This window comes from Pristiophorus japonicus, chromosome 5 (genome assembly GCF_044704955.1).
Source record: "Pristiophorus japonicus isolate sPriJap1 chromosome 5, sPriJap1.hap1, whole genome shotgun sequence".
Lineage (NCBI taxonomy): Eukaryota > Metazoa > Chordata > Chondrichthyes > Pristiophoridae > Pristiophorus > Pristiophorus japonicus.
In genome coordinates, this window is record NC_091981.1 from 38,675,893 (window position 1) to 38,699,971 (window position 24,079).

At 46.7% G+C, this 24,079-nt stretch overlaps 1 protein-coding gene across 1 annotated transcript in view; it reads right to left on the minus strand.

The window, feature by feature from the left end:
- Positions 1-24,079, minus strand: part of LOC139264069 (collagen alpha-3(VI) chain-like) — a 176,618-nt gene that overhangs the window by 27,009 nt on the left and 125,530 nt on the right. The window contains exons 18-19 of the mRNA XM_070880166.1: positions 19,947-20,009; positions 16,680-16,730 (exon numbers count right to left, since the gene is read on the minus strand). Of these exons, the coding sequence (XP_070736267.1) occupies positions 16,680-16,730; positions 19,947-20,009 (114 nt within the window). The remainder of the gene's footprint in view (positions 1-16,679; positions 16,731-19,946; positions 20,010-24,079) is intronic.

Here is a 24,079-nt window from a genome sequence, read left to right on the forward strand (position 1 = left end):
GATCACCGGCTTGTTGCCCATTTTCAAAGCCGCTAGTCTCCATTTTAAAAATTGGGCGTTACCGCAAGCGATCTGAAATGGGCGTTAGCGTTAAATCTCTCTGACCTTTTGACGTAAAGTGTCGCCGTCCTCATCAACAGCATGGCAACGCTCGATTCCCGCGATTCAGGAGGTCAAGGGTTATCATTACATACGCATAAGAGAAAGAGAGATAGGGAGCTGAGAGGGAGTGAAGGGGTGTGGTGTGGCTGCTTTAGGAGGAAGGAGGGAGAGTTTTGAGCTTTATAGCAAATTGTGCCGAAAAAATTAGATGTTACCAGCCAAATATTTTCCCGAATTTGGTGCCTATAATGGAGGGAGAGGAAGAGGCGATACAGCACACTGTGGAGACTGACGCTGGCGAGAGCAGTGAGCTGGAAGAGGAGCACATTGGAGGATGCAAAAGAGTGAGGAGGTTCCTGGATGAGACTAATGCTGGGGTCATTTGACACAGGGAGGGCGTGGGAGGCCCACCCCAAAGGCCTACCAGAAGATATGGGCCAAGATAGTAGAGGTGGACTCGTCGGCAACCAACAAGGTGCGTGAGGGCAACCAATGCCGAAAGCGATGGAACAAACTTGTCAGATCTGCAAGAGTAAGTATTACATTTATTTGCATGTACTTATGTATTTATATAATTTGATTTGTAAGAGTCATGAGTGACTATCGTCAGATGTGAGGTCTTTCAGTTTTACCGGGAATGTTGTACTCAAAGCCTGCGGTCACAATGCACATCTTTAAGTAAAGAATGATAATTATCATAATAATCATGATTACATCTGTCGGTTATGTTTTGTATCAGTCTCTGTGACAGTGCCTAGCAATGATATCACGCAATGATCTCGTGCCATGTCGTCCTGTTACATTTTACAGAAGCATTTTACTTGTGACCCTAGTATCCCCTTCTCCTCTAATAACCTCATTTGTGTTTTGCAGCTCAGCTAGCAGTGCATCCCAAGGGAAGACCACAGAGGCCAGAAGGTAGGGGCGCGGGGCCGGACTTGCCAGATGGTGCTGAGGAGGTCTGATTCTCGCTCACAATCAGCTGTGTCTGTTCTCCACGGATGAGAGCGCAGACATTGAGGAGTCTGCATCACCAGGCTCCAGAAGGCATTCCACCCCAAGGCCATCTAGTGCTTCTCCGGCCATACCTACCTCCACTCTGGAGGTACTGGGCCCAAGCAGCTCACCACAGGCCATCCCAGGTGTCCCCACGACGGCGCCTACCCCGCGGAGGTTTCGTGGACGCGGCAGATCTGGTCCACAAGTGCCAGATGAGAGCGGAAAGATGGTACAGTTGTCCAAGAGAACTGTAGACATAGGTGACCAGATCCTACATGCATTGGGGGGCATATCCCGACAGCTGGCCAGCATCTCCAGCACCATGACGGAGTATGTTCCACGGATGGCGGAGGCCCTGGAGGTGATAGCCAGGAACACACCCAATGGTCCCGGAGCGGAGCACTCCACCCATAAGCTCTGCACCCTCAGTGCCAACGACACAAGAGGCAGGAGTAAGATCCTGCTTCTGGATCTGAGAATGTTCCCACCTCGGTACCCACCGCTCCCGTATCCGTGCTACCACCGGCTCTGCCTTCATTCCCCCCCAATGAGGCACTGCCTGAGGAGCTCCTCAACCAGGCGGCATGGAGCAAGGAGGGGAATGGGTAGAGGTGGGGAGAAGAAGGGGAGGGGGAAAGGAAAGTGAGGTGCATATCCACAGGTGATGGCTTTGTTATATCTCCATCTCGGTGTATTTGTTGTAATGCATGGGGGGAGGGGGCTACCTGTTGGTTTGCATTTGTGTTCTGTGTTGCTGGACATGTTGACCATTTGATTGATGTCAATGGTGGAAAAAATGGGGTGTGGGTAGGGTATTTTTTCCCGTGATACTTATGATTTCACATCAATGTTTGTATTAAATGTTTTTTATTCAACATAACCTTGTTGCGCATTGTCTCAGGTAGCTGGACCGTTACACACTGGTGATTCCTTAACATGAAAGGGTATAATTACGCGTACCTTGAATCAACTTAAACTTTAACTGGCACCAAGGTAATGCCACCATTGATGTCTGAGCTGCACACACATAGCAGTGTGTCAGCTTTGTCAATAACAGCAACGTTCTTTCAGGCAAATCGCTTATTTATGAGCTTCTGAATTAAGAGCCTTTCAGCTATGTAGCCACCACGGGCTCTTTCATGCGGTCTGGAGTGGGGAGTAGGCATGGTTGCATAGTCAGCCTGATTGTCTGGCCCGAGGTCAGCGTCCAGCCCTCGTCCTCCTTTTCCTCTCTCTCCTGAGGTGGACCATCAGTTCCTTCTGGCAATTTTTGTCCCCTCCCAATAGCCAGGTAGTGCAGCATGGAGCACACGACCATGAATTGAGCAACCTGATCAGGGTTGTATTGTAGCTCCCCTCCTGAGTGCTCCAGGCATCAGAAGCATTGCTTAAGCAAGCTAATTGTTTTCTGGACCACATTACGTGTGGCTCTGTGGCTCTCGTTGTATCGCTTCTCGGCCTCGGTGTGGGTGTTACGCAGGGGGGCATCAGCCAGGTGGCGAGGCCATATGGTTTGTCACCAAGCATCCAGCATTGTCCTTGTGGCTGACTGGTAAACATGTCAGAGACAGCGCTCTCGCGCAGGATGTGAGCCTCATCGAATGTTGACTGCGGAGGCCTGAAAGGAATCGGATGTCCTGAAGGTGCTGGCATTCACTACCATAATTATCTAGTTGTGGTCGACAACTAGTTGGACCTTCAGGGAGTGAAATCCTTTTCTGTTGCGAAAAACCTCTTGGTCCTGAGAAGGTGCCCACATGGCGATGTGAGTACACTGTATTTCTCCCTGCACCTTGGGGAACTTAGTAATGCGGTAGAATGCTCCAGCCCTGTCAGTCTGAGCCTCCGTGGTCATAGGGAAGCTGATAAAGTCCATCCTACGTGCGTACAGGGCCTCCATGACCTGGCTAATGCAGCAAAGTGTGGTATGCTGAGACAGAGGGGAAATATTGACTGTGGAGGCCTGAAAGGAATCGGATGTCCTGAAGGTGCTGGCAGGCTGAAGATCTGTCCTGATAAGCTGGCATATTTCACTGATAATCACTTTTTGGAAGCGAAGTCGCCGAAGGTAGGTGTTCTTGGTTAAATCAAGGTAAGACCGTCTCTCCCTATAAGTTCGGGATGTGTATGGTCTGGACCTCCTCCTCAGTCTGGCAAATCTGAGATTGGGCACATAATGCTGTGGATTAGACATTGTGCCATTTGCACTCTGCAGCATCTGCGTAGTAATCGATGCAGGCTGAGAAATGGCTGGCCCCATTCCAATAAAAATATAATGCCGATTGTTCATAAGCAATACATTTCGACACTACAAGACACCTACAATAAAACCCAATCGTCCACAGTATGAAAAGATGTCTGTTCAGATGGTCACTTCACCTGAGAAGAATTCCAGAGTCAATCCAAACTCCCCCGAAGTTGAAGCAGCCTTTTCAATGAAGCGACTTGCGATTTGAAAATGGTATCCACACCACTGGGATTAGTTCAGAACAGTTCAACTTTTTCAGAGCGGTGTTTTCGGTGAACGATATTATGGGCGAGATATGTGCGAGGTGCTGAAAGTGACACTGGGTGATATACCGGGCACTAGTTTTGGCAAATATGATCTTTACGGAAAAAAAAACTGGGTTGGTTTCGCCCATTCTGATGATTCCGCCCAAAAAAAGTGGGCGGGCAGTATTAGTTTTTATTAGCATTACGTACATGGCGAAAGTAACGCTTGGTAATAAGTGTCTGAAAAATGGACGATATCTGGGCGTCACACCTCATTTCAGTGATAAAATGGACGATATGCATGCAAAAATAATGGAAAATCTAGCCCAAAGACTTTACAAGAGTAACAGATTTCTAACTGGAGAGTTGAAACTGAAAAGGCTGCAGGCTGTGGGACTGAAATCAACATTGATTGATGGTGTCTGTGTTTGTCAGCTTTCGAAACAAAGGAAGTTAACTCTTTCACAGGCAGCTGTGAACTCGGTTTTAATTCAGTGGGCGATACCTTTTGAATATTGGAAATTTTCTTAATTTTTTAGAGAACCACCAGAGATTCTCTGTTTCTTTTGTTTTAAGTAGGTGACCATTGGGAAGAGGCGATGTTGTTTAAAGGAGGTTAGTGGATTTTGCCTGAGAAATCATGAGGGCACACCACCGTAACTGACTACATTTGGCCCCGAGTAAATCTCAGGAGTGGGAGTGGGGGGGGCCAGGAAATGGAATAAAACTATGCCAGGTTGGAAGTTTTGAACTCCGGTACAAGGAAAGGAACTGTATAATATCGTTGATAAAGCTAGTCCCATGGTATATGCAGCCCGGTTACCTCGGAGAATTAAGTGGTTTTATATTAACCAGATTAAGTTTTTTTTCAGTTCACCAGCAGGTACTGAGACAAGCGGAAGTGGTTGTGAACATGGGGAGCAGGATTCGTCCTTTCCAGGGGAATGAGGAAAAAGGGGTGCCTAATGGGATACCCCCACCTAATCAGGTACAGTACGATCCAAAGGGAAGTGGACAGGACACAGGAGCTGGAAGAAACTCCTCGGGTCCAAGATCTGGAACCATCTCCTGTCCACAGACATGCCTCGCAAACCCCGCCAATCTCACGAAGTAGTAAGAGACATATCATGAATGGTAGAAGTAAGGACGGCCGAGGGTATAGGATAGGGGTATATTTACAGTGGCATGGTAATCATACCATGTAACTGTCTATTATATCAAGGGGTGCAAGGATGGAAGCGTGGTTGTACAAGTAATAGAGTTTAAAAAAAACTCATCCAAAGGCTCCTTTTCCAATGAATAAAGAGATTTGTGGGAAAAGCGAATTGTTTGTCATAAACACGTCCCAGGGCCAACAAATGGGCTAATGTTAATCCCCACTCAGATGATATTGGACCATGATGTGCATCACAAAAGTGGTAACTGTAATATTGAATCTGACCGAAGTGGGACTACCTGGGTGGTGCAAGCTTAAAACAACGTGGCTACATTGGAGAATGATCAAGGGATTTCGGCAGTATAACCTGCACTGAATTCAGGGAAAGTGATGGGCTTGATCGTACCTTAACAAGAATGGTGCCGAGATTATTGGGGAGAATCATAACAGAAGGCGGTGAAGTCTGATTAATATGTTGCAACTGGTTTAATGCTAAAAGGGAGGTACACCAGATTATAGAAGGGGAACAAATCGTCTTCAACAAAACGGCTCGAAGTGATGAATGGATCTTGGTTAGTGGAACAAGCCCAAGGAAACCTGCAGCATATTGCAGAGGGAAAGCTTTCTTTCTGGGTAACTGATCGAAACCTAGGGTAATGTCCACTTATCAACTTACTAAGACTCTGTGCCAAGCCAGAAGGTTGGTACAGGTGTACCTGGTGGCACGAGTGTCATTTATAGGAACAGAATGACATCACCCTGTTAGAGATACTCATCATCATCATCATCATAGGCAGTCCCTCGAAACGAGGATGACTTGCTTCCACGCCAAAAAAGGATGAGTTTCACAGGTGTTTCAATGAAGGACCCAATATTCCAGGTCCTGAACTACATGCTGAAGGGTGGAAGATGCCTGTGTGTGGATTTTTTTAACGTGGGATGGCCATTGCACACCAGCCACCATACGGGCTTGACAGAGCTAGGTCTTGGTCCAGTGGCAAGGATTAACCAAGACGACTGGAGACCTGCTCTGCTGCACGGACCGAGTGCGCACACATATTGCAGTATGGGCTGGCCCATGCTGTCTCTGGGCCATCGCCTCTTCTGGGCCCCGAACTCTCGCCTCTCCAGGGCCCCGATCACATCCCTCTACAATCTTTCGCCGCTCCTTCACCCCAACCTCGCTGTATCTGCCCACACTCCGATCATCGACCTGGACCTTGATGACGTCCCTCTTCGCTGCCATCGCCCTCCTGCACCAGCTTGTGCTGTACCTTGCAGTGGTATGCTGCCAAGCTGCCCATGGTCGCCACCTGCGTATTATAGATAATAAACACTGCAGCCATGGTGCGCGGTGATGGAGGGAGTGAATGTTTAAATCCTTCTACCTAAATCCTTCATGATTGCAAGCACCTCTCTCAAATCTCCTCTTCGCCTTCTCTACTCTGAGAAGAGCAATCCCAGTATTACTCAATCATGCCTGAGAAAATGTAATACGATATAATGAACAATCGGTGGATGGGATAACATGGAACTGCACCATGAAGGTAATTGTGGGATAGCATTTTCCTGTATGATCGGTATAAAGAGGGAAGGGTGAATATTGTGTCAGCACCATACATCGGGAATACCAATATGGTACCAACCTGACTTGTCCCATTGTGACAGGAACTTTTTGTATTACCCCAGTCCAAACTGTGAGACTTGGGGCGCGGGTTTCATTAAGTATTTATTTGCATAGGCAAGTAAATATCACTGTAAGAAAGGAGTTAAAAGTGTAACTGCCAAAGGGAAGATATAATGAATTTAGATAGTTAATTGGGCCAATTGAGGACTAAGTACAATGGGCATTAAGCGAAATGGGGAACAGAGAGTCACAACGGCTAGACACTGAGGTGATACTTACGGTACATATGATCCAGATATCCGACAATGAACCACAAGATGTTGTGTGGTTTTCATGTTATCTATTGTCTAACAACAACCGACACACACTATCAGTATGCAGCAAGGGTGGCAACTGTTAACACATTTGACATAGCCAGTATAGACCAAGAAGTTCAAGACACAGCCCAACGTTTGAGAACCCTTTTACTAAAGGGAAACGATCGGACTTCGCAGTTGTCAGAAACAGGGGACAAGTTCGCCAGACAAATGCTGCAAGTCGAGAAAATCCACGAGCCTCATGCCCAAAATATCAATAAGATAAGTGTGTGATTAAACGATCTAACCCAAGAAACACATAAAGAACTTGTATGTGCATGGTTATTAGGGAACATCCGATACAATGCAAACCAGATGAAACAGAAAAAAATACTCGATTGGATAAGTAATGAGCATTATCCAAATGGACTAAGGACGGTATTACCCTTTATGATGTTCATAAGACAACACAAGTCTCCAAGAAATTATATTACCAGAGAATTGAAATTGATAGGTATGGTTCTAGCTATCCCACAGATAGAGGGTACGGATGGCGAACCTCTGTGGACAGTACAGAACATAGGTGAAATACAAGGCCAATCCCGGGTTCAGTTCCACGATACGCCTCCTTATGCGGTAAAACTCAGTGGCACATTTCAAGGGGTGCATACCGATTGTTGCACCCAATATTTGGATGTGGTAGTGTGCGCACACCCCATGGAAGGAGGGCAATGCACAATGTGTGGGCTCACTCAGACAGTTAATTGCACGTTGGAAATCAGCCCCCTTAGTCACAGAGGGACTGAGGTGGCAGCCCGGGATGACGGGAAGTACTGCATATCCACCAAAGAAACTAAGTACGAATATGATTGTGCAATCCCACAACCTAATTTCTGTTTTATGCTTAAAGCTGTGGTCAAAATAGGCCATCGATACCTATTAAAAAGAGGAATGCATTGAGAAGTCACTTTAAACAACCCGAGATGGGATGATGAAATGGAACAATATGAGATTCCAAGTTGGCAAGGCATTCCCCATCACAAAGAACATTTGACGCAATTGAAAGCGGACACTGAGAAAAGTATATTGGAAGATTCCATACAGCATTCAAAAGACATTGAAGAAACCCTGGAAAACACTCAATAGTGGGAACATATATGGAATTGGGGAATGAATGTGAATATCCATCTGTGGATTCGTATAGCCTCTCACGTATTGGTGGTCATACAGTTAGGACTAGCTGTCGGATGGGGAATTGGGTTATGCATGGCATGCAGAAAGAGGCAACGGAGTAAGAGCTTTAATTATGGAACAGCGAAAGTTGTTAGCCAAGTACCCTGAAATCCCAAGTCCCCCAAAATGCGTGGCTAATCACCACAGAATGGAGCAGGGGACACAGGATGAAGTAGAATTAGGTTGGCAATCATGGGCTGGGTAGCCTAGTACCAAAAGGGGGAACTGAAGTGGGGTGTTCGAGCTGTTTTAATTAAAGGGTTAAGAATGGATCTCAGAACTAAAATGAGCTGACATAGGCTTTTGTAGTGGTCAACTTTCTAAAGGTGTTTAAAGGAAAATAACATGTCGAAATGATTAATTGTTACAAGCTGTGTAACCTGAGAACAATTACAAATAGCCAAACTGTTGAACCACAGGAGACCCAGAGGGGCAAGGGGTCAAAAGTGACACGTTGGAAAAACTCCATTTGGTATGAGATATAGGCGAATGATTGTGTGACGTGAAAGGGAATTCGTCAAGCAGCAATTGTGCACACGGGCTTTAGGCCAATTAAACGGCATAGGGGGGCTGTGCACGAGGCTGACATACATCATTAAATGTATAAAAGGTTGCTTGGAACTTTCTATCATTGGAGAGGCCTGGCTACAGAGAAGCAGCAGGCAAGCTCCCCACCGGTGCAAAATAAAGACTACTTGAATCTTCGAACCCAGACCTTGCATTGAGTGATTATTTTAAATACTCCACTATAAACGCCATTACCATCGCCGAATCCTGGGGGTCACCTTTGCCAGAAACTTAACTGGACCAGCCACATAAATACCATGGCAACAAGAGTAAGTCAGAGACTGGGTATTCTGTGGCGAGTGTCTCACCACCTGACTCCCCAAAGCCTTCCACCATCTACAAGGAACAAGTCAGGAGTGTGATGGAATTCTCTCCACTTGCCTGGATGAGTGCAGCTTCAACAACATTCAAGAAGCTCGACACCCTCCAGGACAAAGCAGCCCACTTGATTGGTACCCCATCCACCAACTTCAGCATTCACTCCCTCCACCACTGGCGCACTGTGGCTGCAGTGCGTACCATCTACAAGATGCACTGCAGCAGCTCGCCAAGACTTCTTCAGCAGCACCTCCCAAACCTGTAACCTCTACCACCTAGAAGGACAAAGGCAGCAGGCACAAGGGAGCTTCATCAAGTTCCCCTTCAAGTTTGACACCATCCTGACTTGGAAATATATTGCTGTTGCTTCATCGTTGCTGGGTCAAAATCCTGGAACTCCCTCACTAACAGCACTGTTGCTGTTCCTTCAGCACCAGGACAGCAGCAGTTCAAGACAGCGGCTCACCATCACCTTCTCAAGGGCAATTAGGGATGGGCAATACATGCTGGCCTTGCCAGCGACGCGCGCATCCTGGAATGAATAAAAAACAACCTTATCGAAAGTCTTTTGAAAATCTAGATAAATTATATCTACTGCATTACCCTTTTCTACTCTCTCTGTCACCTCTTCAAAAAATTCAACGAGGTTGATTAAGCAAGACTTTCAATTTTGAAATCCATGCTAAATATTCATTATTAGATTTTTGACTTGTAGATGTTCTTTTATTTTCTCCTTTAGTAGGGATTACATTATTTTTTCCTACCACTGATGTTAAGCTGACTGGTTTATAGTTCCCTCGACATGTTCTATTTCCCTTCTTAAATATAAGTATTATGTTAGCTATCCACCAGTCCTCTGGCACCACACCTTGTTCTAACGAATTATTAAATATGTGTAGTAATGCCTCTGCTATCTCCTCCCTACATTCTTTTAAAATTATTTATATGCTTATTTAATTAATTAAAGATTTTAATCAAATGATTATTTATAATTATATTAATTAATTACTTTATCTAGTTAAGTTATAAATTTCATAAAGTGATAGTTATTGTTCCCCAGCTCTTATGCTGTAATACTCACCAACCAATCACCTTCCTGCTGTCCTGTGACATCACTCCTTGATTTGTTTTGCCCTCTCTTCTCCGCTCCCGCTCCTTTTATCTCTGCCACTCTCGCTGGTCCCATTCTCGTCTGGTCTTGGGCATCGCGATGCCGCTCCTTTTATCCCTGCGCTCTCGATGGTCCCGCTCTTGCTCTGGTCTCAGTCCTTGGATCGCCGCTCCTTTTGTCCCCGCTCGCTCATCCCGCTCTTACTCTTGATAGTACCATGGACAGGTGGGCAACTAACCGAAACCAGCTGTATCCCCCCCCCAGAAATCCACAGGCAGTTATAGTTTCCCCTTGCAGGGCAAGGATTGCAGTAATCTACCGGATTGTCGTAAAAACCCATCTGGTTGACTAATGTCCTTCAGGGAAGGAAATCAGCTGTCCTTATCCAGTGTGGCCTATATGTGACTCCAGACTCACAACAATGCAGTTGACTCTTAACTGCCCTCTGAAATGGCCGAGCAAGCCATTGTACCAAACTCCTACAAAGAAGTACTGCACCTTCTCAAGGGCAATTAGGGAAGGGCAATAAATGCTGGTCTTGCCAACGACGCCCACATCCTGTGAATGAATTTTTAAAAATCACTTTATTTTTTTAACCCATTCAAAGGAACTACAAATTCCGTTACTGGAATTTTTTTTCTGTATTTCCATTGTTATATCCTGCAGCTTTGGGAGAAATCCCGTAACTATTAAAAATGTGTTTATTTCAGATTAAATGATATTTGTCAAGAGAATGTGGATTGGGTTTTCTGATTGTAACGCTAACATTAATCAGTTAAAATGAGTAGGTTACCATCGGGCTACATCGGCAACTGAAGCAACCAAATTTCCTATAATGGAAGCAATGCGAAAAAATATTGACCTCTTTTGTATGTTCCTGGGCACTAATATTAATTCTGTACATACAAAAAAGAAAATGCATTTGTTGTTGAAACACTTTGTAATTCTCTCTAATCTCGAGCAGCCATTTTAAATAATATGTTAATTAGGTGATTACTGCAACAATTATTTTGTGGGTAGATTTCTTAATGTAGGAGTGACATCACCCAGTTTAATTATTTTTGGAACAGAGGGATATTTTAGACCCCTTTTGTGTACAAGAATCCTAGTAACAAGATTTTATTATTTGTTGATTGCTTAAATGCTATTTGCTTTAGCCATAAATAATAATTGTTTCTTACTTGTCTGAACTTCACCATGATTGCTGAGGTGAAAGAGGAAAAGTAACATAACCTACACTACATGATCCCATGTACGGAGTGTGTGTGTTTGTTTGTTTCAGAATGTAAATGGGTGAGGGTATACTGGTACAACCAGATCCTATCTTTCTTAATAATAATTCAATAGTTCCAGACATATTTGTTAACAACAACAACTTATATTTATATAGCACCTTTAACATAATGAAACGTCCCAAGGCACTTCACAGGAATATAATAAGATACAACAATTTGACACCGAGTCGCATAAGTAGAAATTAGCACAGGTGATCGAAAGCTTGATCAAAGAGGTAGGTTTAAAGGAGAATCTTGAAGGAGAAAAGAGAGGTAGAGAGACAGAGAGACAGAAAGGTTTAGGCAGGGAATACCAGAGTTTGGGGCCTAGGCAACTGAAGGCATGGCCACCAATGGTTGAGTGATTATAATCAGGAATGATCAAGAGGGCAGAATTAGAGGAGCGTAGACATCTTCGGGGTTAGACACATAGGCCCCAAGTTTCCACATGATTTGCTCCTGATTTTTAGGAGCAACTGGTGTAGAACGGAGTATCTTAGAAATCGGAATTCTCCACATTTAGTTTTCTGCAGTTCTAGTCAGGTAGAACAGTTTCACTTTGGAACTGAATTTTTTTTTCAAAAGGGGGCGTGTCCGGCCACTGACGCCTGATTTGAAAGTTTACACAGTGAAAACGTACTCCAAACTAACTTAGAATGGAGCAAGTGAAGATTTTTGTACGCTTGAAAAAAACCTTGTCTACACTTTAAAAAATCAGGCGCAGGTTACAAATTAGGCGTCGGGAACGAGGTGGGGGGGGGGGAGGGGGGTGAAGGAAAGTCATTAAATTCTACAATCAATCCTTAGTTATAATTATACAAATATTATACAAATAAATCCAACCTGAATAAAAATTTATAAGCAAAGAAAAGATTAAATAAACCATGTTCCTACCTGTGTGAAAGTGCTTCAGGCAGGCCTTTCAGGCAGCGGTGTGGCGTCAGTGTCTCGACGGCAGGGGCAGGCAGCAAGCAGCCTTCGAGCTGAGCTGCAGTGCTTAAAGCAGGAGTGTGGCGTCAGTGTCTCGTCTCGACGGCAGGGGCAGGTAGCAAGCAGCCTTCGAACTGAGCTGCGGTGCTTGAGGCAGGCCTTCATTCCCTGCGAAGATGCAGCACCCGGACGGACTTGAGGCCATTGGGCCATGGGATTGCAGCAGGTCAGTGGCTGGCCGGGAGCCGAAGAATCAGGAGCGGACGTGAGGCCATTCGGCCATGGGATTGCAGCGGCGTCAGTGGCTGGTCGGGAGCCGAAGAATCAGGAGCGGACGTGAGGCCATTCGGCCATGGGATTGCAGCAGCGTCAGTGGCTGGCCGGGAGCCGAAGAATCAGGAGCGGACGTGAGGCCATTCGGCCATGGGATTGCAGCGGCGTCAGTGGCTGGTCGGGAGCAGCAGCAGCCTTCGAGCTGAGCTGCAGTGCTTGAGGCAGGGGTGTGGCGTCGGTGTCTCTCGATGGCAGGGGCAGGCAGCAAGCAGGCTTCGAGCTGAGCTGCGGTGCTTGAGGCAGGCCTTCATTCCCCGCGAAGATGCAGCACCCGGACGGACTTGAGGCCATTCGGCCATGGGATTGCAGCGGCATCAGTGGCTGGTCAGGAGCAGCAGCAGCCTTCGAGCTGTGAGGGGGACTGACTGAGGCCATTTGGACAGGGAGAGGCAGCCACATCGACATCTTTATATTTAAATTTGCAGAATGGGTGCACCACATATTATGCAATGGTTTGCTTCCTCATGCAAGAAATTCTTTGTTCTTGGTGGAAGTTGATCCATTGCAAAGTTGAATTGGCACTTTTATTTCTCCAAACACACAGTCCTTAATTTGCAGGCACCGGTTCTGCAAGTTTAGCAGTGAAAAGCTGAACTCACTGATTTCAGCAGGTGATTTATTGAGCAGTGCTGCTAAAAGCACTCCCTCACACACAGAAATATCAAGAAAATTAAAATACAAGCCTTTGCAGGGGTCCAAGAAACAAATCTGCACTTTTTCTGCAGCACTTTTAAAAATGGCCGAGTGCCAATGTTTACTTCAGACTGCGCGTGCGCGAACGCTCCAACGTGCACGTGCAGGGTTGCCGGCACCAAAAGCCTCATTTAAATTGTACCCGCCCCCTCCTACTTACAAAATTGGCGCGAGTGGTAGGCTCCGCCCTCTGTGCCGTGCGCCAAGCAGACCAAGCTCAAAGGAGCTCGAGAATACCGCGTTTTTTTTCCGGCGCCGTTTTCGGCACGAAAAACAGGCGCCCAGCTCTGAGGTGCGCCTTTTTCGCCGCGTGTGGAAACTTGGGGCCATAGAAACATAGCAAATAGGTGCAGGAGCAGGCCTTTCGGCCCTTCGAGCCTGCACCGCCATTCAATATGATCATGGCTGATCATGCAACCTCAGTATCCCACCCCTGCCTTCTCTCCATACCCCCTGATCCGTTTAGCCATAAGGGCCACATCTAACTCCCTTTTGAATATGTCCAACGAACTGGACTCCATAACTTTCTGTGGTAGAGAATTCCACAGGTTCACAACTCTCTGGGTGAAAAAGTTTCTCCTCATCTCAGTCCTATATGGCTTACCCCTTATCCTTAGACTGTGCACCCTGGATATGGACTTCCCCAACTTCGGGAACTTTCTTCCTGCATCTAACCTGTCCAGTCCCGTCAGAATTTTATACATTTCTATGAGATCCTCTCTCATTCTTCTAAATTCCAGTGAGGATAAGCCTAGCCAATCCAGTCTTTCCTCATATGTCAGTACTGCCATCCTGGGAATCAGTCTAGTGGACCTTCGCTGCACTCCCTCAATAGCAAGCACGTCCTTCCTCAGATTAGGAAACCAAAACTGCACACAATACTCAAGGTGTGGTCTCACCAAGGCCCTGTACAACTGCAGCAAGATCTCCCTGCTCCTATACTCAAATCCCCTCGCTATGAAGGTCAACATGCCATTTGCTTTCTTTACTGCCTGCTGTACCTGCATACCTACCTTCAATGACTGATGTACCATGACACCTAGGTCTCATTGCACCTCCCCTTTTACTAATCTGTCACCATTCAATAATAATCTGCCTTCCTGTTTTTGCCACCTCACATTTATCCACATTATACTGCATCTGCCATGCATTTGCCCACTCACCTAACCTGTCCAAATCCCCCTGCAGCCGCTTAGCTTCCTCCTCACAGCTCACACCACCACCCAGCTTAGCGTCATCTGCAAACTTGGAGATATTACATTCAATTCCTTTGTCTAAATCATTAATGTATATTGTAAAGAGCTGTGGTCTCAGCACTGAACCCTGCGGCACCCCACTAGTCACTGCCTGCCATTCTGAAAAGGACCCGTTTATTTCCACTCTTTGCTTCCTGTCTGCCAAACATTTCTCTATCCACGTCAATACATTACCCCCAATACCATGTGCCTTAATTTTGCACACTAATCTCTTGTGTGAGACCTTTTGAAAGTCCAAATACAGCACATCCACTGGTTCTCCCTTATCCACTCTACTAGTTACATCCTCAAAAAATTGTGTTGTGGGGCTGGAGGAGATTACAGAGATAGGGAGGAGCGAGGGCATGGAGGGATTTGAAAATAACGATGAGAATTTTGAAATTGAGGCATTGCTTAACCAGAAGCCAATGTAGGTCAGCGAGCACAGGGGTGATGTGTTATCGGGACTTGGTGCGAGTTAGGACATGGGTAGCCGAGTTTTGGATCACCTCTCGTTTACGTAGGGTAGAATGTGGGAGGCCAGTCAGGAGTGCGTTGGAATAGTCAAGTCTAGAGGTAACAAAGGCATGGATCAGGGCTTCAGCAGCGGATGAGCTGAGGCAAGGGCAGAGACGGGCGATGTTACGGAGGTGGGAATAGGCGGTCTTAGTTATACTACAGATATGTGGTCAAAAGCTCATTTCAGGGTCAAATATGACACCAAGTTTATGAACAGCCTGGTTCAGCCTCAGACAGAAGTGTGGGGGAGAGAGATGGAGTCCGTGGCTGGGGAACGGAGTTTGTGGCGTGTACCAAAAACAATGGCTTTAGTCTTCCCAATATTCAATTGAAGAAAATTTCTGCTCATCCAGAACTGGGTGTCAGACAAGCAGTCTGATAATTTAGAGACCATGGAGGGGTCGAGATAAGTGGTACTGAGGTAGAGCTGGGTGTCATCAGCGTATACGTGGAACTGACGTTGGGTTTTTGGATGTTGCTGCCAAAGGGCAACGTGTAGATGAGAAATAGGAAGGGGCTAAGGATAGATCCTTGGGAGACCAGAGGTAACGATGCGGGGGAGGGAAGAGAAGCGGTTGCAGGTGATTCTCTGGCTATGGTTAGATAGGTAACAATGGAACCAGGCAAGTGCAGCCTCACCCAGCTTGACGATGGTGGAAAGGTGTTGGAGAAGGATAGACTGGTCAACCACGTCAAAGGCTTCAGACAAGTCAAGAAGGATGAGGAGGGATAGTTTGCCTTTGTCACAGTCACCAAGAACTTTGAATTTGATGAAAGTCATTTATGATTTTGATGAGAGTCGTTTCGGTAGCGATTCAAACATGGAATTGCAGGAAAGATGGGCACAGATTTGGCAGGCGACAACACGTTCAAGGACTTTGGTGAGGAAATGGAGGTTGGAGATGGGGCGGTAGTTTGCAAGGACGGAGGGGTCAAAGGATGGTTTTTTTTGAAGAGAGGGGTGATGGCAGCAGATTTGAGGGGGAGGTGGACAGTAACTGAGGAGCGAGAACTATTAACAATGTCAGCTAATATGGGAGCCAGAAAAGGAAGTTGGGTGGTCAGCAGTTTGTTGGCAATAGAGTCAAGGGAGCAGGAATTGGGTCTCAAGGACAGGATGAGCTCGGAAAGGTCATGAGGAGAGATCGGAGGGAAGCTGGAGAAAGATGTGAGGTCAGAGCTAGGGCAGGGGGGATCCTTAGAGGAAGTTTGGTCCGGTGAGCTAGGGGAAGGAAGGGAAGAGACAGAGGTGGCCGATCGGACGGTCTCAATCTTAGAGACAAAGAAGTCCATGAGCTCCTCGCACTTATTGTCGGAGGTGAGGGTGGAGACTGGGGAGAGGGGTTTAAAAAGGTTGGTTTGTAGTGGAGAATAGAAGCCGGGGTTATCTTTATATTCCAGGATGATTCTGGAATAGTGAGCGATTTACCAGACAAGGCCAGGACCCGATATTGCTTTATGTGGTCCAGCCATATCTGGCGGTGAATGGCTAAACCAGTTTTCCGCCATATCTGTTCAAGTACACGTTCCTTGGACTTAAGGGAGCGAAGATCGGGGCTGTACCAGGGGGAACGGCCAGGGTGAGAGAGAGTAATTGTTTTAACAGGGACTAGGGCATCAAAGGTGGTGGTGAGGGTGGGATTGGAAAAATCGGTAGCTGCAGAAATGTCCTGGTGAATGGAGGCCCAAAGGCTGGTCAGTTGAGAGTTCATAAGTGCAGAAAATATAAAGAGAAGGCAATTTTTCTGGACACAGAACTAAAGTATATCGATAATATGATTTTATTTTGATACCTTTTTTCCTTTGGAGCCTGGAGGACCAAATCCATCACTGCCATCCATCCCCTGTGTGGTAAACAAGATCATGTAGATATACAGTCCAATATTGTTTAATTTTGTGAATTCTTGGTGGAATTTAACAATAGCCTTGATTCTCTGAGGCTACTTGCAGTGCCTTGCTGCTGATTACTGCCAGTCAGAAAATCAGGGCTTTTGTTAGCAAAAATACTACTTTTTAAAAAGTTAAAAATTACAGTAGGTCCACAAGTTCAGTTTTCTGTGAATCTACCACAGGAGTGACTCAAAGCAATAACTAATGGGCTCTTTCTCAAAAAGAAACAGACAAAACTGGTTTGGCATTCAGAGTTATACTAAGTCAATGGCCATGATCTTAACAGGGGCAGGTTTGGTGAGCGGGGAGGAGAAGTTCCAGTCAGGAAACCTGGTTTCACCGCAGCTGCGGAGTTTTAACTCCACAGCGTGCACCTTTTTTTTTACAGCAGGACCCCTGCCTGGAAGGCAGCCTGTCAGGCGGGGAGCACTGCGGAGCCATGTAAGGAGCCTGCAGCTGCTAGTGGGAGTGCGGGGGGGCCCGATCCTTGACCTGGAGAGGGCGATCCCCGACCCAAGGGAAGAAGGTAAGCTTGGAGGTGAGGGGGCTGAGCACTCCTTCTCCTCATTGCCTCTCTTGAGTTGCCGGGTTTCCTAATGCCTGGGAAACCCAGCCGGCCAAGGTTAAAACTGTAAAACTGGTTAAATCTGAGGCTGCCAGCCTTATGAAAATGTTTAAATGGACAATCAGCCACCTAGGTGCGGTTGGCTGCCTGCCCCTTGTCCTGCTGCCATTAAACCCGGAAGTGGGCAGGATGGAAGCGGATTGGGGTTGGGTTTGAGATTTTTTAAATTTTAACATCTCACCTGTCCCCAACCCATCCCTTTTTACCCCAACAATTCAGTCATATGGCTTCACTCTTGTATTAATGTATCTTTGCAACATCAATTGATCTAGATATCCTTGCAGACTTTTAAGAGTTTTCAAACTTCAGCTTAAAAGCCTATACCTAGTGTTATGCTTGATAAAATGTGTGCTGAACATACACAGAATCTTTGCCAGCTCAAACGGTGCTCATGTCCTTTATGCAGTCCTGCAGCTCTCCTATTCACTCAATTTTAGATTCTTCTTTAAACACTACTCACTCCTTTGTTTTTCTTGAGCCTTAAAATATCATTGCCAAAGTTTATCCTTTCCATAATGGATAATTTAATGCTCACTACACGATCAATTGAATCGTCCATTTTAATCTAAGTCCTTAGTCTCATCTGTTTTACCAATCAGATGATCCAAGTATGTGAAACCTTCATTGGCACATACAACATGGACTAAGAAATCATCTCACTTTGTAATTCTTTTAATACCAGTAACGGATATTGTGATTGGCAATCGCTAACGCTGATTGTAGAATCGAACATGGAAGTCAATGTTCCTGATCTAGCGTGCTGATTAATTTTAATCTTGGGTGTTAGCAACCCAGTACCGAGTGGTGTGGAAACAATGCTGTGTGAAAGTGAAGGACGTGTGAAAGGACCATGAAAATGTTGGTAGTAACACCTGAACTGCAATTATGTCATTCTTACCCATGTATATTATTCGAAGAACTCAGTCTAAAATTTTTAAATGTGAAACTGAGAAGGAAAGGATATTTTATAAAAGCGAATTACTTTTGATGGCCACAAGGGAGAAGCAAAGCATCATTTAAAAAAATGTTTTCTCAACTGGGTCATAACATCTGTTACTGATTGTCGTGTAAGTGTATCGAAAATGGTAATTGAATACAGTAATTTTAAATATTTTCCAAAAACATTAAATAAATTATTAGACAACTAACTCCGTCTGACAGCTTAGCCATTTAAGGATCGTTGAGCTGTACAGACCAGATTCACTGGTTAAGACACTACGGCCCCGATATTGGCAGGGAGGGTGCGGGAGAACCCCCGTAAGGTCGGGGACGCATTGGTCCTGCCGAATTTAATGGTAGGACCTTATTATAATTTTTAAATTATAATTGACAGAATGCCCGAATGTCGGGTGGAAAAAACAGCGGCAGGAGGTTGCAGCCGGGGACAGTCGGGAGGGAAGCAGGCTGCAGTTTAGAGCTTGGGGATTAGGTGCGTCAGCAGTAGGGGTTGGCGATTGTGACAGGGGCTAGAAAGAGGTTCCACGGTCGACAGCTGAAGGCTTCCTTGAGGGATCGGGGAAGCACTCCTGCTCCTCCTGTCCCACAAGGAGTGCTATAAGAACATGGTAAGGAACACTACAACTGGCCTTACTGTCCCCGAAGTAAGGAAAATAAAATCAGCCAGAGTTCTTGATCCTGTTTTTGTACAGCCTGCCGACACAAACCATCCAGACTTTGGCAATTGTTTTTGGTTTTGTTGCCTCTTCTATGAGATTACGTGGCTGCTGGTGGGGTGGATGGAGGAATGGTGGGGAATAATTGCAACATGACTGTATTGGACAGGCTGCAGGGGTTGTAAGTGGTCTTTCCTATCCGTCATTTTCTAATGTTCATTTGGATGACATGCTGGAGGCTGCCAGGCATCTGCAGAATAGTGTCTCAGCACGTCAACAGTTTAGGAGAGGGAGGGGAGAAATTGAGGGAAAGAATTGAGGGGGGAAAAGACGAGCTTTTCAGAAATGAAGGGAGATCTTTAATCCTATCACTTCATGCTTACATAAACACCTGCAGATAAATTGTGAGGTGCGGCTCCAGCAGTGAAGTGAGCATGTCCAATTCACACCACTTCGTTTTTAATCAGCAGAAATTCGGAGTGCCACAAATCGAGGCTGCGTCCCTCCACTCTAGACTTTCTGACCCACGGCCCAGGGAAGCTCCACGCTGGAGCTCAGCCTCGCAATATTTGTTGTGCTGTATTAGATCAAGATTAGGGTATTCTCGAGTATCAGTTGACTTCCGTTGTCCACCAGGATGACAGTTAATCGAGTTTCTACGAGATAGAGCGGTAGTATTTCCAAGAGCGTTTCCTGCCATAACTCCAGCGTGCAATTGGCGAAAACCTCGGTGAAATGATGTAAGCTGACGTTTACACTGTTCCTCCGTGACTTCTGCCGAAGTTGCAGCAGGAGATCAGAATAACCCCTGCGGACATTTAGGGCGTCAGCATTTAATAGGGAGGAGTACTGCAACTTTATTTCTATTTCTTGCCTGTTAACTGCAAATTCTTACCAGAGAATAAGTAAAAAGATTTTTAAGAAAAGCTCACCATTAATCCACGAGGTCCAGGTGGTCCGCTTGCACCTTTGTCCCCACGATTTCCAGGGCCACCCTATTAAATAATTCCCATGGGTTAATTAATATTACGCGGAAGCTGAATTATGCACTGCAAGCACCGACAAACAGCAATGTGTTAATAACCGAATAATTTTCTTTCAGTGATGGTGAGGGATAAATATTGGCCAGGACACCGAGGAGAGCTCCTCTGCTCTTCAAAAATAATGCCATGGGATCTTGAGAGGGCAGGCAGGGCTTCGGTTTAACGTCTCATCCAAAAGATGGCACCTCGGACAGTGCAATACTGCGCTAGCAATGTCAACCTGGATTTTGTGCTCAAGTCCCTGGAGTGGGGCTCGAAACCAGAACCGTCATCACTCAGAGGCAAGAGTGCTACCCACTGAGCCACAGTTAACAGTATAATTTTCTATTTTGATAGGTGTTAATCAGCTGGGTCTGAGATGTGGAAACTCATCACAATGCTTCAGCATCTCCAACCTAAGTTACTGAGAAATCCACACAATTAGAATTTCTCTTTAACTGTCATGCAATGGTGTGGTGTGGTGTGCTTTTATGTAAACCTCACCAATATGTAAGGCTTGCCACTAGGGGGCACATGTATGGGAGACCTAAGGGTCACCTGTGCACCCTGGGGCAAGCAGGTATAAAAGGTGATCCATCATGCTGCTTCCGCACTCTGGAGTCTGAATAAAGAGACCAGTTTGAGCTTACAATACAGTCTTGTGGAGTTATTCCGAACATAACAAATTGGCGACGAGTTACGGATCACGAACTTTCATGCGGTAATGGCTGCTGTTGGTATTCTTGAGAAATTTGTAGAGGGTGATGATTGTGAAGCCTTCATTGAGCGTCTCGACCAGTACTTTGTGGCCAATGAACTGGACAAGGCTGAGACGGCGGTCAAGCGCAGGGTGATTCTCCTTCGATATATGGCCTCCTTAAAAATCTGCTGGCACCGGTCAAACCAATGGACAAGATTTACAGAGAGTTCTGCACGCTGGTTCGGGAACACCTCAAGCCGAAGGAGAGCATCTTAATGGCTAAGTATCGCTTTTACATGCATCATCGTTCCGAGGGCCAGAACGTGACGAGCTTTGTCGCCGACCTAAGATGCCTTGCGGATTTGCAGGATCTTTGGGGCAAATGTTGCGGGACTTTTTTGTGCTTGGAATCGGCCACAAGGTTATTCTTCGCAAACTGCTATCTGCCGAATCCCTAGATCTTGAGCAAGGCCATCACGATAGCCCAAGTTTTCATATCCACGAGCGACAACATGAAACAGATATCTTCACAGAATCGAAGCTCACAGGCAAGTACTGTGCATAAAATAATGTTTTCAGCAGGCAGAACTGTACAGGGCAGGGCCCACACGACCGCAGAGACCAGACCTAGGGTGACTCAGAGTCCGCCATGGGGCGTGAATGCGTATCCATTAGCACCATGTTGGCACTGCCGGGGCAGTCATAGAGCCCATTAATGTCAATTCAAGCACTATGTGTGCAAGGGCTGTGGAACAATGGGGCACCTCCAGCGAATGTGCAAACGACCTGTGACTCACCATGTGGCAGAGTCAGGAGAGGATGATCGATCCAGCGAGGATCACACTGAACGAGCAGGAGAGGCAACTCAATCTGAAGATGAAGAAGAAGTATATGGGATACACACTTTCACCACCAGAAGCCCTCCGATAATTTTAAAAGTTAAACTCAACGTCAATCCAGTCTCCATGGAACTGGACACAGGGGTGAGCCAATCAATAATGAGCCAGAAGGCAGTTGAGAGGCTGTGGGGTGACAGAGCACAATGACCCAAGCTGATCCTGATTCAGGCAAAACTGATACCAGTTATTGGTTGTTTGGACATAAGAGTATCCCATGAGGGAGCGGTGCACGATTTACCACTGTGGATTGTTTCAGGTGACGCTGCTTGGCAGAAGGTGGATGGGGAAGATGTGATGGAACTGGGAAGACCTCTGTGTACCTTCTTGGCGAACGTCGTCTCCCCTTCTCAAAGGCTGAGCAAGCCCCCACCTTCAGCTGAACCAGAAATTGAAGTGAAGATCCATTTGCAGATCCCCGAGGCACAGGCCACACATCACGACCACGAGGAGGTAAAGATCAACTGAGCAGCGGTACAGGCACGGTACCCACCACCCAAAGCCGACGACCTCTTCGCGACGATGGAAGAGGCTCCAGGTTAACCAAACAGAGTGGGACTCTGGCCGAAATGATCCGAATGCATCTTCCCGACGTCAGAAGCAAAATCCCTGGGGAGGAAGATCGCGGCAGGCGGCATCACAGACACAGATGACAGTGCGTCCAGATCACAGAATGAAAGAGCATCCAGACCACGGGATGAGAGTGCGTCCAGACCACGGGACAAAAGTGCATCCAGACCACGGGACGAGAGAGCATCCAGATCAACGCAACGAAACAGAGGCATGTGTTGCCCGGCAAGGATGACAACTGGGTTTGGGGCAAAGGTAATGGGGCGGCCGCTGAGAAAGCCAGGAACCCACCACGTTCCAATAAGTTGTTTGCACTATGTAACCCATGTGAGCGCTCTTTCGCGGCCAATAATGTATTATCACATGGGGTCGGGGGCACCTTACAACAAGCCAAAGTAGCGGGCGAGTACCAACCGGTCGGATATGTAACAAAGTAATTGTAGCAAGTGATGTGTTATCACATGGGGTCGGGCATGTTGTGCAGCAAGACAAAGTAGAGGACGAACCCCAAACGGTTGTACATGTATCCAATAAGTTAACCAAGGCAGTAGCCTGGGTTCACGGGACAAATGAGACGTACCAAAGAGTGTCCCAATATTTGCTCGAGTCAGACAAGCTGCCCATCTCACAGTTTTGGGAGAGCAGAGGCACTATTATCGATGCTTTGTTTCGAGAATGTCTGTGCACTGTAACATGATCCGCCACAAGCCAGGCACTGAGAATGGCGCTAATGCCCTCAGTTGGCTACCGTTGCGCACCACCGGGGTGGAAACGGCGTAGCCTGCAGACCTACTCGTTGTCTTGGACGTGCTAGAAAGCGAGGGGTCAACCGTAATGGTCCCCCAGTTTAGGACCTGGACCAGCCAGGATCCCACGTTAACGCCTAATAACGGCAAACCGCGAGACAGGATGTTGCAGCTTATCCGTCGCAAAGACAAAATGCTCATCCCATCAGATTCCCTCTATGGGGCAACCCTTCAACGTTGCAAAGAAAGGCAGGGAGGCTACACAGAGTCAGTGGTCCGGGGCCTCCATACAATGGCCCAGGATCCATGGGCATCACGTGGCCTCCCGCCACTACTGAAAGTCTCAAGGCCATATCGGCCATCCTTGGCTTGCCAGACCTTAGGGTCAGCGACAATAGTCCGGAGTGGGCAGCCCAAATCATAAAGCTAAGCACCACACGTGTCACGGTAGACTCCCTACAGACCCGGCTATCCCGGGTGCTACGCAGTCACCGGACAGAATCACTCAGAACCGAGCCTTCCATATGCTATCAGCAGAGAATGTACCATGATCGCATGGCTCCTCCACGCGACATCAGAATAAATGATGTAGACCATATTCAGGGCACCAGATGGGCTGCTAGCACAGTATTAGCCAAAGAGGGGAATGGAGTTTTTGTGATGAAAATGGAGCGTTTGTTGTGAAACCATGTACTGGGCAAATGCAGAAAACATTTGGACCAGACCAAATTGCGAACTACAGGTAACCAGGAACCACTGTGAAAGGACCTGGCCCCCAGCGACCCACTAACACAATCGACCTCGCTGTCAACCATGAGGATGAACCCATCATGTCTGTCAGTCTGACCAGACCAGCCGTGCGGCCATGCAGCAACAATCCGGCCAACTCAGCCATGCCAGCACTTCAACTCAGGCGATCGACCTGGGGACGAAGGGCGCCAGATCGCCTTAACTTGCAAATAACTTGTACATAAGACTTTGGGGGGGGAGTGATGTGTATGTATGTAAACCTCACCAATATGTAAGACTTGCCACTAGGGGGCACAGCTGTGGAGACCAAGGGTCACCTGTGCACCCTGGGACAAGCAGATATAAAAGGCGATCCACCATGCTGCTTCCGCACTCTGGAGT